Here is a 19,145-nt window from a genome sequence, read left to right on the forward strand (position 1 = left end):
GTATTTGGGAACAGTGCTGATGACTCTGGTCTTCAGGTATCAATGCCTTCATTAGGGTTGCTTTCTGTCTGTAATGCCCACAATCACAGAGTTCAAACCATTGTGATTGCTCCTTTGACATTGTCTATTCATTACAAAACTGATGACATTCTGATTTCTGGCACAGAAACACTGCTTCACTTGTTTTATGGACCCAACCATTCTCATTGCTATCAATTAAACTTCTCCAACCTAATCTCAGAGACATTGATAAATCCTGGAAATGCCTGGTGGTTTTGAAAATGTAATGCACATTAGGACTTCCAGTGAAATCTTATCCTCTTTGAGTTCATCTGAGTTTACATTGTAAAATCCTTCCTTATTTCTCACTTATCTACACTTCCTTTTTTTAAAAAAGCAAATAAACAAAAATATCTTTTCTTTTTAGAAGGTATAATTTTACAAACAATACAAGGATTACACAGTGCTTCCACAACTCAGTTTCCTTTATGTTATCATTTAACAGTATTTTCTTTTCACAAGACAATATTCCTACACTTTTATTAATTACAGTCCACACTTTGCTTGGACTTCTTTAGCTCTTGCCTTGTGTTGTTTGGCACATTCAGGTAATCACATTAGATTTAGTCATCATACCTACTCAGGTTGCTCTAGATAACAACAGCTGTATAGACTAATTTTGCTTCTGATAATTTGACACTTACTGTTGATGCTTTTTAAATTTTATTCTTTCTATTTTTTTAAAAATCACTAAACGGGAGTTCCTAAACCATTTAGTTCATTTCTCTACCACTGGCACCTGTATGGCAATTCAGGCACCTCAGCTTCATACAGCTAGGAATTTGCATCATTCAAGGGGGCCTTTACCAAAGTTTTAAATATCATATCCTAAGAGAGGCTCCTTAGGTCATTGAAATTTTTGTAGTTTACACTTGAATTTCATTTTAAAATAATGACGATCTGTGGGTGTGTCTAGCTATCTACAGGTAAGTCAAGTAGTGGGGCTCTGAGCACATCATGCTGTATCGTGATTTAAAGTGGTTCCAGCTAATGTTGAGTTTGTCATGTTGTGTTTGGCCTTTTAACTTGCTTATGGTGAGCAGGAGGTTAACAAAAGGGGGAGTTCTCTAATCTGTTCTCTAGATTTTTTCTCATGAGTTGGATTTAGAAGATAGGTTGCATAGTATGATCGTACAACTGGTATTTACTTCCTTGGGAAGATATGACACAAATAAAATTATAGAAGTGTTTCATCTAACATGATTCAGATCTTTAAACTTGAGAAAGTGTCTCTCTCATTCTCTTTGTTTCTCTCAGTGACAAGTAATAATATATTTACTTTTACCCTTGAGAAGTTATTTTTTCATTCATATGTGCATATACATTTAGCTAAATTTATACACAGCATTTATGACCTGAGACCTTTGATCTAGGTAGCCAATAACACATAGATAAAACAATCATTATAAAAAAACCGAAGTCCAAAACCCAATCTCCAAATCTTTAACTAGTGAAAACAGATTGTATACAGATTGCTGAATTAATAATTTAGAAACATAAGGAACAAACTTTTTCTATTAGTGGTACATTTATAAATGGCATAGAGTCAGTGGGACCATTTATGTAGTCATCACTTCTAGAATCCTATCTATGCTTGCTACTTTATTAACTTTTTAAAAAGATTCATTTTTATTGGAAGAGCTGATTTACAGACAGAAGAAGAGACAAAGACCTTCCTTCTGCTGTTTCACCACCACGAATGTTTGCAATGGCTGGAGCTGAGCCAATCTGGAACTAGGAGCCTAGACCTTCTTCCACGTTTCTCACGTGGGTGCAAGGTCCCAAGTTCTTGGACTATCCTCTGCAGCTGTTCTAGGTTGTAAGCAGATAGCTGGAAGGGAGGTGGAGAAACTGGGGCAAAAATGTGTGCTGGTATGGGAAGCCAGCACTTGCAGGTGGGGGATTAGCCTATTGAACCTCTGCATTGCCCCCACTACTGTATTAATTCATCAGAACTACTTTACAAGCATTTCATTTAGCAATGACTACTATCCTTCAGAGTGTTATTCACATTTAACAGCTAAGGACAATAGATGCCAAAGTTGTCATATCTTTCCCCCAAATTAGTAATATAATAGTAATGTAAAATAGCTTAGATTTGACCAAAACCACCACCTGTCTACCATTGTACACTGTCTTATATAGCAGTTCTGCCTTACAGTACCAATAGAGCTTTAATTCTCTCTTTCATTTTTTAAAAACTTCAGTACAAAATTTGAAAGTACAGTTGGTTATTTAAAACCAGAACTCTTTTTTTGTTTTTGAATTTTATCTGGTCCTTACAGAAGTTTATTTTAAAAACTACATTAGTACAGAACAGCATCTATTTTCTGAAAGCAAACATTTTACATGAATTATATCAGTGATTTTTTTTAAAAGATTTATTTTTATTGGAAAAAGGAGAGACACAGAAAAGATCTTCCATTCATTGGTTCACTCCCCAAGTGGGTACAATGGCCAGAGCTGAGCACAACCGAACCTAGGACCTTCTTCTGGGTCTCCCACAAGGGCACAGGATCCCGAAGCTTTCCCAGTCCAGAAGCAGGGAGCAGGATGGGAAGCAGAGAAGCCAGGATACTAACTGACACCCATTTGGGATCCTGGCGCATGTAAGATGAGGATTTAGCCACTAGGATATTGTGCTGGGTCTTGATTATTTTTATTAATCAATATTTTAAATTAGAAATTTGATATTTGTTAATATTCACCTTAGTTCTAAGACTAAATCTTGTCACCAAACTACCACAACTACCTTTAGCAATTCTCCATCTTATTTCATTGAAAATATCTGAATTTCCATATCTATATTGATATCTGTATGTATTTATCCATCTATCTATCTACCTGATTATCTGATTCATTCATCATCTGAATTTTGAGCTTCATAACATCAGGGGTATTATTTATTCTTATTGATCACCATAATACCACCTCAGAAAAAAAATAGACACACTATGTGTTGGTGAATAAAAGAAACAATCAAAAGTGGCCAGGGGGGTAGGTCAGCTAAGGCCTAAGGCCCATACCAGAGATCCTGGATGTGTGTCCTGGCCGCACCTGTCCTGCCTCTCTCGTGCTGGGTTCCTGCCATCCATCTGAGAGACTCAGATCGAGTTTCACGTAACAGGCTTCCACCTGACCCAGGTCGTTTGATGAAAGCATTTTGGGAATGAACTAAAAACAGAACTCTTTAACCAAGATTGTAATTCCTCTTTTGAGAATGAAATTACTTTACAGCAGAAAAAGACACATTTTTTTTTTTAAATTACCGTGTTCTTGAGAAGGAACAAGGAACATTGTTGGTCAATTCTTAGGTGTAACTTCAGTGGAAGCTCTAAATTTAAAGAGCATAACTGTACTATGAGGGATTAGGAAATCTATTTCTTTTTTTCTTCTTTCCATCATGGGATTTATTTTAATCCCATGGGCATCTCAGAAATTTTTACTCTTAGGAGACTAAAAATAAGTATGCAGGTGTCAGGGAACGGAATGTTGTCAGCAATAGTGTGTGGGCTTTCCTCTACCTGGATGGGAATGCGGTGTGCATGCTGCAAGGTGCTTATATAGGATGTTAGAAAACAGTCCTCTTCTTGATCTCAAGCATCCAAGCAAAGCCAGTGTGTGGGAGCTAGAATACCAGAACATTCCTGAAACTTGCGTGATGGTATGCAAACTACCCATCACACTCCTAAAAGTTCACCTGAGGTAATTATAGAGAGCCAACTGAATTTATTACTCCTTTGTAGTGACTGATGTGTCCTTCACAAAAATGTCTTGGTCTGTCCAGGACAACTTTGGGTTATATCTGTCCAGTATTAGTACAAAATTGGTACTGTCAAAATAGCTTTATTAAAGTTAATGAGTAATAAATTTCATTATGCCTCTAAGAATGACTGTACTATCTTTCCAGCTTTATCTTCCTACTTGATTATTAATACTCACAGAATATGAACAAGATTTCATTTACTTTTACATATGTATTGTAGATAATTTACAAAACACATACTCTTTAAAAACTTGCTTTATCAAATTGATTTCAGTACAAATATTTCCATCATATAAAAGAAAGCAACTAATATTCATGAACATACTGTACTAGATGTCATTTTTATTATCTCTTTTGGTACTCATAAGTATACCGTAAGAAAGTCCTATTATTTAGAAGAGCAAATTCAGAGATATAAAGCAAACAGCCTAAATCATAGAGTTAGCAAATAACAGAATAAAAAGGTAGTACAATTTAACATCTAAGCCAAGGATCCTTTTATTCTGATTGCTTGCTCCAACCATACATGTGTATCATTATGTGATATCTTTACAATTTATAACATATAATGCCACTGCTATTAATGAGATTAGAACATCCCATTGAGATAAGTAGTATCATCTTTATTTAAGGTAAAGACTCACCAACCAGATGCTGTCCAACATCTGGTTCACACAAATGTTGATGATTGCTGCAACACTGCCTTGCCTGGCCTGCCATCAGTCCCAGCTCTTGTGGTCCCTAGCAGCAGCTGCAGCCGAGTAGAAAAGTTTCCCAAGTTTCCCTACCAGTCCTGCCCCCAAACCTAGAACCTTACATGCGAAGACAAATTGGTGGCAGGTGATGATAGTTAACCCAGTGCAGGTCTCCCACGTGGGTGGGTGCCTTGACTGCACCCAGACATGCCCTCCAGTTTTTTCCCTCTAAACCACTGTGTCTCAGCTCCCTTGCCTACTTGCAAGTGCAGTGACCCCATGATAGACTCCCCCTCCTTGCAAATCATTCTTGCCTTCTCAAACATGCCCTCTCACTCCCTACCACTACAATACTTTCCCAGATCTTCTCCCTTGGGGAGTCTGCAGCCTGGAAGTGAAGGTGACATATCCAGGCCTGGCATTCCCTGGCTCCCCCACATATCTTAAATAAATAAATAAATAAATAAATAAATAAATAAATAAATACACGAACGATCATGCTGGCATACTGATATAGTTAACACAATTTTGGCATTAGCTAGGCCTAGAATGTCCAGCAGCCAATGGCTGCTTTTCTGCTAGTGGTATAATATTTTTTTCTGGATACAAGGCAGCCTAGGCTGTTGCCTATTACTGGGTTGAATAAAAAAATCTCATAATATAACTTTTCCACTGATGAATTTTACTACTGAACCATGTTTTACCATTAGAAAAACTACAGCTATTCTAGACATGCAACAGGCTTAATTAAAGATTTTGAAAATATTTTTAGTAGGGAGATAAGAAGTGTGATTTGGAAATTAAAATGCAAGAAATAAAAATATATTATAGTATCAGTCATTTAAGCATTGCTTCTCAAAAACATTTTTTAAAAAAATAAGTAGAAATTAGTTTCTTCAACCTGTATTTGTTCCATGGAGGCACTGAAACAATAAATGTTTTTCCATCAACATTTTTAATCCTTTGGAATTTTAAAACATACCACACAGCAAGATCACTGTAGATGTGATCTTTTCTGCATTCTCCCCTAAGTTCTAGTTTATGATGTTCCAAAACACTTTCTCTATGGGCAGACTGAAAAAATATTGACATGGAAAAGCTTAAAGTATTTCAAAGTGGGCTAACAATCTTGCTTTTCTTGAGTGCAAAAAATGCACAAAGTTACAGAAGAGATATTGGCTGCAAATACCTACAGCACAGAACAAGGTCAGCTGCTAAGATACCTGGCTGATTTCAGTTGGGCCAACACTTTCAGCACATTTATCAAAGCATGTTTACCCCAAAGTTCCAAAGAACCAGTCTAAAATAATAGATATAAAATTATGTAATATTCAGAAAAACAAGATATACCAGGAGACTACAAAGGGAGAATTTTCAAAATTTAAATACTGTAAAGATTGTCTGCATATGAAGACCAAGGAAACTTCAAAATTAGAAATCCAACTTTCTTCCCCTTGATTGGGAAGTAAGTTTTCACAGGTGATACTATAGCTCCTACTTTATTTTACCAGACTATTTTAGGTTTAGCATAGTACTGGAAATTCCTGTTACAAACTATAAAAAGTGACATGTTCCAACAATAAGGGCAAGTGTGAAATAGTTCACCACGTAAATTCCTCATAGCAATCCAACAAAAAGTCTTCCACTTTCAGTATAAAGATGAACAAGTTACATACCAAAAAAAATTAACTGTTCAGAGTGATAAAATTGGAAAACTGATGATGAAAACTTTGAGCCTGTGTTTGACTGTTTGACTTAAATTCCTCCAGTCTTCAGAGTAAGAACTTTCACTTACTGAGCACTTAAATCATTTGATCTTTATTATTTTACTTAAAGTCAATAAAATCAACTGAAAAATATAAAGATTTATAAAAAATGTGTGGCCATGATAACCATAGCATGTTGATTTAAGCAGTAATTCTTTTGAACCCATGATTTGGGTTATAATATTTACTCAATAAATGAGACATATTTATTTATACATACTATATAAGGCTTATATACCCTAGTAAATATGCAGATGTCATTTATTTTTAATAATGCCCACATATGGACAGAGATGGCATGAGAACAGTGAATCAAAAGTAAATAAAGAACTGAATAATTTTCATGATAAAGTTACCATGATAAAGTAAGTTTGCCAATGATACAGTAGGTGGAGTATGTAAGGGAGGAATCTCTATACCTACAAAACTGTGTCAAGGAATATAATACTACCAATAAAGCTAAAAAAAAACCCCGTAAGTATGGTATACTTTCAAAGGATTTGGTCAGTAAAAACTACTCAATATTAAAAGCTGCCTAAATTCAATTGAAACTGTATGTGTCTATTCAGTTGTTGAGAATGTGACAATGGCACCAGGCAAGACAAGGATGCCTAGATCATCACCATCTGACTTCCCTGTAGGTGTGCTGATGAACTACTTTCAGGTTGACAAGGTAGAGAAAGCAGGTGTCTTTCTAATAATTCTGAAAAATCTCCCCATTGCTGTTGGAAAAGTAATTAAATTGGTGTTGCTTTTCAATACATATTTCTGGAGTCACCTGAAATCAAATTTAGTCTTACAACCACCACTTAGTGACTAAATGGCCTTGACCTGAAACAAAGCACTTAGTTTTTATGGTTTTATATCTATATCTATATCTATATCTATATCTATATCTATATCTATATATCTACTACATATATACATATACTTTTTATTAGTATAAGGAGAAAAGACATCATGTACTTTCTTATTCTCTCCTTCAAAACCCTTTCCTTTTTTCCTTCCTGTAATTTTTGCAAAAATACATTTTATTTTAAGAGCATAATGATGCTTTGCACAATATCATCTCTCCTCTTTCCCTTATTCATACACTCCCTCATCCTTCTTTTCTTACTTTTCTTTTAAGTTTTACAATGACATACCTTCATTCTTTTATAATCACAAGATTATCCATTCACTAAATATACAACTCAAAAAGTAGTTAATAGGAAAGACATTAGAGTATAGACAAGGGTTGTGAACATTCATCAGAGCTCAAAATGTCAGTTTTACTCAGGTGTACTTTTTGTTTGTTAAAGAAGATGGACATCCACTTTAATCATTTTTATATTTGTATATAAGTACCAAAATGATTTGATAAAAATGTGGAAAAATAGTAGATTACTGCTGTTTTTGAGGCCTATGTAAATTTTGTATTTTATAGCCTGTAAGCCTGATTCAGAGAAGATGTTGTTTCCTTGTAAGCTTATTTTAAAAATCAAATTTTGTGGGCACAGCGTGGTGGCCTAGCAGCTAAATTCCTTGCCTTGAATGCCCAGGATCCCATATGGATGCTGGTTCTAACCCAGGCAGCTCCAATTCCCATCCAGCTCCCTGCTTGTAGCCTGGGAAAGCAGTGGAGGATGGCCCAAGGCCTTGGACCTGCACCGCATGGGAGACCTGAAAGAGGCTCCTGGATCCTGGCTTCAGATCAGTGCAACTCCAGCCATTGCTGTCACCTAGGGAATGAATCATCGGATGGAAGATCTTTCTCTCTGTCTCTCCTCCTCTATGCACATTTTCGCAATAAAAATAAATGAATCTTTTTAAAAAAATCAAATTTTGCTTGGTATGTAAAAGACAACTAGTGGAGGACCTTGAGTCTCATGCTCAGTTGCCTTCTCCACTGAATACCCTGCTTAAATGTTCTGCTTGTTTACTGTAAAACTGTGTTGTCCTTAGCTTGTTTCATTATTAAGTACTGTTCTCTACTAGACTTAATAAGTGAACTCTGAAATTTACCTCATAAAGGCTTGAGTCAACATCTTTTCACATTAAGTGTACTTTGAATGAACAAATGTTTAAAGTAGAATACTTATTTCAAGAATTTGACAGGACAGAATGCGCATTTCAGTTTTATTGCATGACACTAGGTGTTTGTGGTTAGATAAACATTTTAGCCTTTAAAACAATTTGGAGACACATCAGTATTTTTTTTCTTGGTAAAACAGGAATTAGACTTAGATTGCAAAGTTGGAAGAGGCCCCTGAGTTAATGTGATTTAATTCGTTGCTATGAAACAGGAACTGCTGTGTATTAATGGAAGATCTGAGAATGAAATAGACAAAGCTGTTTCAATATGCACACTTTATTAGAAAAATATTAATTTTAAAAATGTTATACATATGACTTGTGCTGTAGTGTAGTTAGCTAAGCCTCCGCCTGTGGCACTGGGATCCTAGTTGCTCCACATCCCATCCAGCCCTCTGCTAATGGCCTGGGAAAGCAGCAGACTGCTTGCATTTTTGCATGCACATGGAAGAACTGGAAGAAGCTCCTGGTTCCTGGCTTCAGGTTGGCTCAACACTAGCCTTTGCAGCCCTGAGGAGAATGAATCAGCAGAAGCAAGACCTTCTTTTTTTCTGGCTTTCAAATCTAGCAAGAAATTAATCCTATGATTCCAAATTTTATTGTTACAAATAGAAGAATAAATAAATCTGACAATTTCATTTTACTGTGTTAACATGCACTCTTACTGGCTTTTAGGACAAAAGAGAGAAGAGGGTATTTGAGTGAAGTGCATTCTGAAAAAGTTGAGGCCTATTGTCATGTATTTTCTTTCCATTAACTGCACAACGTAAGCAAGGTATGCACAGTTTACTCTTAACAACATTGTAATAATGATGTTTTTATTAACTTGCATCACCTGTACAGATCTTTGTTTTTTTTTCTCTTTGATAGCATTGAATATTTTCAAAGTCTCTGATTTCCCAGTGCAACTTACTCCATGCAATTGTCAGAACCATTTTATACTACAAAAACTCTGAAGAATTCTCAGCGTCTTCTTCTCAGAGGCTTCCCAATGTCACCATTCACATATGCTTTTAATGTAGGCTTGAAACTCTTTTGAACTATAGAACTATGGAAGGAATGGATAGATACGTAGAACCTAACTGAAAATTAAATTAATAGGTTGATGCTGTGAATTAGAACCAATGGACCGTGGAAAGCAAAGATAATTTTCTTATTGGGTGCCAATCCCTCAGACTGATGTCTCTACTCCCCATTGGTTCTGAAATCTAAGACTAAGGAGAGTCATGGAGGTAACATTATTTCTGTACAAAAATTTAATTAAATCCAGCAGTAGTCCTTGGCTCTCCAGTTAAAACCCTCTCTTCTTTAACCTTGAAAAATCACTGATGTAATGATAAATGACTTAAACTAGTATTAACCTGACTCTTACAAGTTGTTTACATGCCTAAGGCTTGAATATTAACACTTATTTACTGTTAATAATAAAGTATTAAGCAGTCAAGCATCTGAAACCCAGAGTTTTGATTTTCTGCTGAGCCCTTTACAACAAAAACTTGCATTATAATTAGAATGCAACTATTGCTCATGGATATTGCAGATTCCTTTCCAAATCTGCAAACCATATAAATTTGTTTCTCCAGTGTACATAAAAGTTATATGTAAAGGACTTGTGTTAGTGTTGCATGGTAATCCTACACCTGTAGTGCCAGCATCCTACTGGGCACTGTCTCGTCTCTGCCTATTGCCCAGTGAAGTAGCCAAGGATAACTCCAGTTTTTGGACTCTTGGACCCATGTGGGAGACCTGGAAGAAGCTCCATGTTCCTGGTTTTAAATCAGCTCAGCTCAGCTCTGGTTGTTGCAGACATCTTGAGAGTAAACCAAAGATTGGAAGCTCTCTCCCTAACTCTCTGTAAATCTGCCACTCAAAATAAATCTTTTGCAAAGTTACATTTATGATATTATACATTGCATTATGTCCCAAAACACATACATAAATTTTAAAAAGACTCTATTGTTAAAAACTGCTATCTTCTGAACCTTCAGAGGCTTGTCAGTTTTTGATGTTGGAAGATATTATCTCTTTTACTGTAGCTGCTTACTGAAGTGACTGAGGCAATTTCTTAAATTAAAACATTGATGAAGTTCATCACGTCAGAAAACAGATGATAAAACTTACAGAGAAACAAAACTATTTAAAAACAAAACAATGTAAAAAAAAACCAATGTGTTTGTGCATCAGCACTGCTGCAAATATAGTTTTGCTGAATTTGGTTTTATGTATTTGTGAAAGCAATAGTTGAAAATGACATACTAATACATTTTAGTACTGTGTGTTGTTAAGCTGTTGGCTATACTGTAAACCAAAATAGATTATCTAGAAAAAGAAAAAAAGAGAGAGAAAAAAAGAAACAGAAAATGTGGGAGAAAAGGGTGATGAAAATTAAGATTCCAGTCTTAGAATTCTATTTAAGAACTCCATTGAATCTGTTCTCTTTAGAACAGAGTGTTTTTGACAATTTATGAGACTCACATATTTGCTTTGCAGTTGCTGCTGCTTCGTTTTGCATTCTTACCTTATAAGAACTATTCTTTCCCTTAAATCTCTGGAGCCAAACTCTGGCTGCTTCAAAATTTCCTCACCTCTTTATTTGCCATTATGAATATGAGGACAAGAGTTAGGACTTTGTCCTGGACCAGGACTAGAATTTGATCTTCTAGAATGTAGTTTCTATCTTTCTACCTAGATCTCTGAAACATTTTCCCTTGTCAGGAAAGACTTTCGCTTTCCTGTGTTCATTGGAGTAGCACTTGTAATATGTTTGGAAACCTTCTCTTTTGCAATCACAATCCAGCTAATTATTTGATTCAGAAGAATTAGCTGTTGGCCTGTCCCCGCATGTGACATGGCATCCTCAGTAAACTCAGCCATTTCTAACTTTTGATTTAATGTTTCTTTTGCAACTCCTCCTTCCATTTGAACATATAGAGGTCACTGCAAAGTTATTAATTAGCTTGCATGTAATATTGTTCTAGCTCAGACTACAGGGAGGTTCTAGGAAAGGGAGATACATGGGAGACTGGCTGCTCAACAGAGCAGTAAGAATATACACACTACCGATTGAGCTTTGCTGTCCTATAGAGGTACACCAAATGCTGCTTCACAAAAACAAATAGCAGCATCTAAAGTCACTCATCACAGGTCATCACGACAGACTTAAAAATAAGGCAGAAGTTTGTGGTACTGTGGGTATCGCCAAAATGTTGCAAAGATAAAAAAATGAGCACATGCTATCGACCAATTGTGCAAATAGATTTGTTTGATGTAGAATTGCCAGCATACAATTGTAAAGCATACAATATCTTTGATGTGCAATCAGATAAATTACAATAAAATAAGAAATCCCTGCATCTAATAAAGCTATAATTAAAAACTTTGATTAAGGTGAAGTTATTAAAGGAATGTATTTTCATTAAAATTTAAGCTATCAATTCTCTAAATATGGAAGAGTAATTGAAACAGGTAAGGCACAGACAGCTCTTGGCAGAATATTCACATCTTCATTTGTTAATTGGAAGTGGATTTTGACAATTTGAGTTTTCTAGGGCCTAATGCAAAGGCACAGAGAAAATAGGGCATGCCATCTAAACTAAACAAATGATCAAAATGTCTTCAGTTACCCAAATGTCCAAAACAAAACTGGAATTTACTTTGACCACTAGAACTGTTTCTGATATTTGCAATGGTTGGTAATTATATTTTTGTTTTGAAAACTTATTCCTAGTATTCTATGATGGCTTCCTCTAATATTTCCTGAACATATTAAAGAAGTCTTTTGTCTCTGTCTTCAAGGAATTGGTCATCTGAACCTAACATACTCCTACAATGATCCTTTTACATTCCTTATTATAGGAGAGAATGATTGTAGAGCAAAAAGTGGGTGCCAAGGATATAATAATGCAGTACTAATGTACTAATACAAGGATGTACCATTGTCTACAGAAGTTAGAGTAAATGGATCGGAAGAAAGCAAAAAAAAAAAAAAAAAACCCTTAAACTAGACCTCATGAATAGATAAACAATACCAGGTTGGGCATAGGAAAATCCATCTGGGAGGCAAAAGAAACATGAATAAAATGAGAAATTGTCAATGAAAGTCTTGCTGGATGTACTTCAGAAAACCAATAGGTTCAGTAATGAGAATACAGACATCTATAAAGCCGGATTTTCTGTTTTTATAATCTGCATGCATTTAGTTTATTATTACTCATGTAGAAAATTGTGCATTCACATGAATACTTCAGGTTAATTCCCATATTTAAAGCAGATTTGCCATGCTTGTCTATCACTTATGCAGATATTGTTAATCAATACTTTAAAACAAGGAAAAATGAGTGTGAGGAAATCCAGATTTCTGTCGCTGTAGCTTATTGGACTTTTTTCCCTTTTTTTGTGATCACCTTGCTCTTTCATTTGCCCTGGTCCTAACTCTTAACTTAGCCTCTAAGTACAAGCATAGCAACCTGATGAAAACAAAACAAAGAAAGTTGAGAGTTCCGCATGAACTATGAACTGTAAATACATCCTTTCCTTGAGTCCTAGGATTAAATAATATTATGTACACAGTGTTCCAAAATGAGTAGAAAGAACAAAAAGAATACAAAGAATAATAAAGAATAAAATGAGAATAAAAAAGTATAAAATGAGGCAGCATTGTCTTTTGTTTTAAACATCAGGACCAAGAGGGCAGGACATTTTGAGACTTAAAGACTCATAAAACCAGTCAGGCTTTAAAACCCTAGTGTTCCAGGTGCAGATCAAGAAAGTTAAATGGGGGCCCATCGTGGTAGCCTAGCGGCTAAAGTCCTTGCCTTGAACGCGCCAGGATCCCATATGGACACCAGTTCTAATCCCAGTAGCTTCACTTCCCATCCAGCTCCCTGCTTGTGGCCTGGGAAAGCAATTGAGGATGGCCAAAGCCTTGGAACCCTGCACCCACATGGGAGACCTGGAGGAAGTTCCTGGCTCCTAGCTTCTAATTGGCGCAGCACCAGCCATTGCAGTCACTTGGGGAGTGAATCATCGGACGGAAGATCTTCCTCTTTGTCTCTTCTCCTCTGTGTATATTGACTTTGCAATAAAAATAAGAAAATAAATCTTCGTGAAAAAAACAGAAGGTTAAATTATTTGCAAAATGTATCTCCATGCACTTGCTAACTCCAGATGGAATGTGGATTTGAGCAAAGGTCTCATGAATCCCTTTGCTCTTTCCCTCCATACTCATTGCATCAAGCAATTGCAGTTACACATCCACTCTCTCTTACTCAGGAGTAAGACAGTTCTAAGGACTGTGTTTGCATTTTACAGATTCCTATTCACTATCTGAAAGTGCTGAGGTAGTCAATTTTTATCACTGCCATGTTTCCCAGCAATGTTAATCTTAAGTTAAAAAAAAAAAACTAGGCAGTAAAAGAGAGTGTTATCTGTTTAGTCCATTCCACCCCCAGTAGTTATTAATTGCAGAACACGTCAGAATTCCTTCCTTGTTGTGTATGCTTCAGGAGAGAAACAGATTGCTCTTCACCAGGTCAAGTTTCAACTCCTCATCGGTTGGTACTGATACCAGATTCTTCTTTGCAGTCAAATCTGAGAACTTCCCTAAATGCAACTTGGGGTCTGAAGCGACACAGAAGTGCCCCTGATCTTTCGTAGTCTTGCTCCTCTAATGAAATATCTCCTGTTCTGAGCTTTGCTTGTGGAAATATTTTCTGGTTGAACCTCAGCTCTCTTCTCGTGTCATACTTGCCAGCATGGAGGTGAAGAGCTTTGTAGTTTGGGATTATGTTGTATTTGCAGCCCTTTTCATCATTTCCTCTGGAATTGGGGTGTTTTTTGCTATTAAAGAGAGAAAAAAGTCAAGTTCTCGGGAGTTCCTGGTAGGTGGAAGACAAATGAGCTTTGGCCCTGTAGCCTTGTCTCTGACCGCCAGCTTCATGTCTGCTGTTACTGTCCTTGGAACGCCTTCTGATGTCTACCGGTATGGGGCCTCCTTCATCCTGTTCTTCATTGCATATGCGTTGGTTATCATCTTCACATCAGAGCTCTTCCTGCCTGTGTTCTACAGGTCTGGCATCACCAGCACTTATGAGGTGAGAGGACTGGTCCCTGCTTTATTCCAGTAGGGTTGACTATTGTTTGTTCACCTGCAAAATTATTTGTCCACTTTCCTGAGTAATTATATATTGTGAAAAAGAGAATAAAATGGTATTGGAAAACCATGTTTGATCTTTGGTTGTAGATAGATCTAGTTTCCATGAGTGGAATGAAAATAATGGTGTCAATCCTTGAGGGATCCTTGGGTGATTGATGGGAATTGGCGTGCAAACAGCAAATGCACTGCAGGTTCTCTCAGTAAATGAGAGATGAGTTCATTTTTCGTGTTATTTTTAACAGCATTATTCTGAAAAGCAAAACAACAGAAGTGCTTTAGTTTTCTGAGAAAACCGAAGTAGATAGTTTTGTTTGAACAGTAGATATAGTATACTGAGAATCTGGCTTGTTTTATTCCCTTTCTGAGGCCTTTCCATCAAAGGGTAGAGCTGAGTATTTTCACATAAAATATTATTAAGCTCTGGTTTTGAAAAATAATAAAATACTTTACTGGGAAGTACTTGCTAAGTAATACATAAATGGGAATCAGTTTAGTAATAAAGTGGTGCTTTGCCATTGCAAGCATTCTCAATAAAATATCATGTTCAAAATTAAGTTTACATATCAAATCTGATATTTAAGTGTGATCATAAATAAATTTTAGGCAAAAGACATTTGTTTTTCTTATACAATATTACACCCACAAAGTCACAACAGGAGATTCATAGCAGATCTCTTTATTTTAATTTGCTAAGCAAAATGAGGATAAAATATTATTTTGGAGCCAGCATTTGGTACAAGTGAGCTTATCCAGCGCTTTCTACACTGGCAGCCCATTTTGGAGCTCCCATTAGAGCCCCAGCTGCCTGCTAATGTGCCTGGGAAGGCAAAGAAAGATGAGTTGAGTGCTTAGCTGGATACCAACTCTGCCACTTCCATTGTGAAAGACTTGGCTTTCTACATGTGTAAAATATTGATACTGAGACCTTCCATCTCAAAGAAAGCTCTTTTAGTAGTAATTAAGGTGTTACATACAAACACATGTAACAAATGCTGGCAAATGGTAAGTGCTATGTTTGAGTTTTACATTATTATTATTTTATTTTATGATACAGTTCCAAATGGCTCCAGGATTTCCCTTCGCCCATCCTCAAATCCCTTCCTCATCACTGCTTTTTCTTATATTATTACAATAATATAATTCTTAATAAATAGTCCTAAGTTCATCATTCTGCTATTTAAGTATGTCCTGACACTATAGCTATGAACAATAGCATCGAGTCTGGCATTCTATTGTCAAGGTATATTCAACAGTTTCATAATGAGTCAATCTTTGATTTGGAAGCAGAGATTCATGCTGCATTGTATCTTCGCATCTGGATATGATAATTTCTATTACACAGTTACTATACATTTGCTTATATGAAAAGCCATAAAAAATGAACAGGAAGAAAAAATAGAAAATTTACAACATGAAATCAAATGGCATCTTATTGTGTCTTCTGTCCTCAAATGAATATCCATCAGTTGCTCTGTAGCATACTGAATTTATGTTTCTTCATTAACACTGATTTCTTTATTTCCTATTATGGCACCTTTTTAAGTACAAAAATCAAGTAGATACATTCTATTTTCCTAATCCTTTTAACTGAGCTAGCCTGTGATTTGCCTTTACCACCAGAATGTGGCAAAAATTAGTTACGTGAGTTTCAAATTCAATCTTTGTGAGGCTTGGGGCTTTCAATTTCTCCTCTTGGAATGCTGACCTGATATTGCAGTTTCAAGAAACTGAGGCTGTTGTTGCAGCTTTTGGAGCATGAGTGGACACAGGCAAAAGAGAGAAGGCACCCTAGCTAGTAGTAAATGCCTTATGCCACACCAGGTGCATGAGACCATATTAAATGGTCTTACTTGGTCAATGTTACAGCTGATGCATCCACATGAGAATTCCGTCGAAATAAGTGCAGCAACCTTCCTCCACACCTATACTCACAGTTGTGAAAAACAATAAATTCTTGTTTTTTGAGCCAATGATTTTGGGGTATGTATAAGAAAACAATTACCAACTGATTTAAATGCCTTAAAATGCAGTGAGATTTTAAGCCTAGGATGCTCCATTATGTTACCTCATCACTACCCTGTCCAGTGTCAAAACATAATGAATTATTCTAGGTTAGAACTTAGGCTTAGCTCATTTACAATGTCACACATTTTCATGATCTCCATTTGGACAGTTCATAATTAACCTCCTTTTGTTATCTTTACTCAAGGTTATTTTGTTCTTTTCCTTGAAATAAATTCAGTGTGTTTTAGTTTATCCTTACCACTAGTTTATAAGCTTGTTTGTATCAGCTCTTTCATTTTCTAGAATTACTTAGACTTCTGAACTAATTACTTCTTTTAGATTTTTCATAATAAAGCATAGACTACTACTTCATTAATTATAAATTGCTTCCTTTTACTTTCAAATTATACTAGTGGTATTACAGCAATTATGTTTAAATATTCAAAACTAGATTTTAAATGTAAAATATTGTTATCAAATATTATTTTAGCTCACTAAATTATGTTGGAATTTTTTTTTTTTTTGCAAAATAGATAGTTAGGCTATACTAGGATGTGAACCAATGTTATGAGATCTTTGAGGACATTGAATGGGTTGACCTTTATGGTAGATGAGTTGATTCATTAAACTGTTTGGGCAGAGGAAGCACATTATGCAATATATATTTTGAAAGTACTATTCTTAATGAATATGTAGAAGAGTTGATGCAAAGTATAATTGAGAATTTATTATGTTAATTGGCCAAGATTCTGGTATTATTGGCAACAGAGGAGGGAACATTATTTTAAAAGTCTAGCTTTGGGCCCGGCGGCGTGGCCAAGAGGCTAAAGTCCTCACCTTCAACGCCCCGGGATCCCATATGGGTGCCGGTTCTAATCCCGGCAGCTCCACTTCCCATCCAGCTCCCTGCTTGTGGCCTGGGAAAGCAGTCGAGGACGGCCCAAAGCTTTGGGACCCTGCACCCGCGTGGGGGACCTGGAAGAGGTTCCTGGTTCCCGGCTTCAGATCGGCACAGCACCGGCCCGTTGCGGCTCACTTGGGGAGTGAAACATCGGATGGAAGATCTTCCTCTCTGTCTCTCCTCCTCTCTGTATATCCAGCTTTCCAATAATAATAATAAAAAAAATTTTAAAAAAAGTCTAGCTTTACAAAAAAGCTCTAGATTTACAATTGTGTTTTAGAAGTAGGAATTAGGCAACAGAATACTGAAGCATTCTGGAGTAAGACGGAGTAAGACACTGTCATAAAGCTAGGCACACTCCTATTTGGGTTTAAATTAACATGAAAAGTAAACTTGCTATTTTCTGAGACGGAAAAGAGGGTGGTGATTTTGGAATTCTAAAAATAATAATCAACTGCACTAATAGTAACTGAACCCCTGGCTTTTTTTAAAAATCAGCCGTAAAATATAGAAGCTTCCTATTGAGTTTCTTGTTTTAGTTTTGTGGTGGTATACACCAAAGATGACTGCTGAATGAATGAGTGACTTTATTGAGAAAAAAAAAGAGTAAATATATTCTTTTAAATGTAAGACTAGTCAGCTGTAACACTCTCTTTATTTTCATGGATGAGAAACCAGAGACTCAGATCACAGACTGAGATATCAGCAAATTTGTAACTAGAGACCAAGGAAACTTAACTTCTTCTCACCCACTATTTTCTCACGTGCCTTTTTCCCCATACACTTTTTTCATTATATCTGAACTGAATGAAACTGAACTGAGCTTTAAAACCATTAAAATTTCTTTCATTCCTGTCTCCTTTTATACTATTATCAATTGTTGTATATCATATGACCCCAAAATCCATTTCTCAAACAACAATTTCATATGATCACAATTCTGCAGATCATCAAGTTAGCCTGGTTGAACTGGACCCCATAAAACAGATTCTCTTACTGGTATCACTGGGACCATTTTTTGAGACTGCTTCCTCTAAAGATGACCATGACAGGAAGGTCAGACACATAATCGATATGCTAACCTGACCTTTCTAATATGCAATAACATGCAGGATCAAAACTGTTGCTACAGAATCCACCCCAGGAATCTTTTTATTAAAGATCCATTCTGTTACACAGGGATAGAGAGAAGAGCTGTCAGGGCCAGAGATGGGTCTGACTAAAACAAACAAACAAACAAACAATAACAGCCTTTTCCAGGTCTCCCACATGGGTATACGGGCCTAAAGACCTGGACCATTCTCAATGACTCTTCCAGAACATAGGCAAAGGGCTGAATAGGAATGGAGCAGCCGGAACGTGAAGCAGAACCCACTGGAACACTGGCACTACCATCATGTTAGCCTGATGATGTATCATCATGCTGGCAATGGGAACTTTGTTGTTGCTGTTGTTACTTTATTATTATTGGAAAAGCAGGTGTACACAGAGAAGAGACAGAAATAGAATGATCTTCTGTCTACTGACTCACTCCCCAAATGCCCACGACAGCTGAGTCAACCCAAACGCAAAGCCAAGAGCTTCTTCCAGGTATCCCACATGGGTGTAAGGTCCCAAGGCTTTGTCCATCCTCTACTACTTTCCCAAGCTGCTAACACCGAGATCGATGGGAAGTGGAACAACCAAGACATGAATGGGTGCCCATTTGGAATACTATACTTGGAGG

General features: G+C 36.4%; 1 protein-coding gene across 2 annotated transcripts in view; it reads left to right on the forward strand.

Moving 5' to 3' along the window:
* Nucleotides 1-13,870: 13,870 nt before the first annotated feature.
* The window catches only part of SLC5A12 (solute carrier family 5 member 12), a 41,589-nt gene continuing 36,314 nt past the window's right edge, over nucleotides 13,871-19,145 (forward strand). Inside the window, exon 1 of one of the 2 annotated variants that reach the window (XM_058663248.1) lies at nucleotides 13,871-14,452. In XM_058663248.1, the coding sequence (XP_058519231.1) occupies nucleotides 14,114-14,452 (339 nt within the window). In that variant the 5' untranslated portion in view covers nucleotides 13,871-14,113. The remainder of the gene's footprint in view (nucleotides 14,453-19,145) is intronic. The other variant, XM_058663247.1, reaches the window with a different exon arrangement.

This window comes from Ochotona princeps, chromosome 4, assembly GCF_030435755.1.
Source record: "Ochotona princeps isolate mOchPri1 chromosome 4, mOchPri1.hap1, whole genome shotgun sequence".
NCBI lineage: Eukaryota > Metazoa > Chordata > Mammalia > Lagomorpha > Ochotonidae > Ochotona > Ochotona princeps.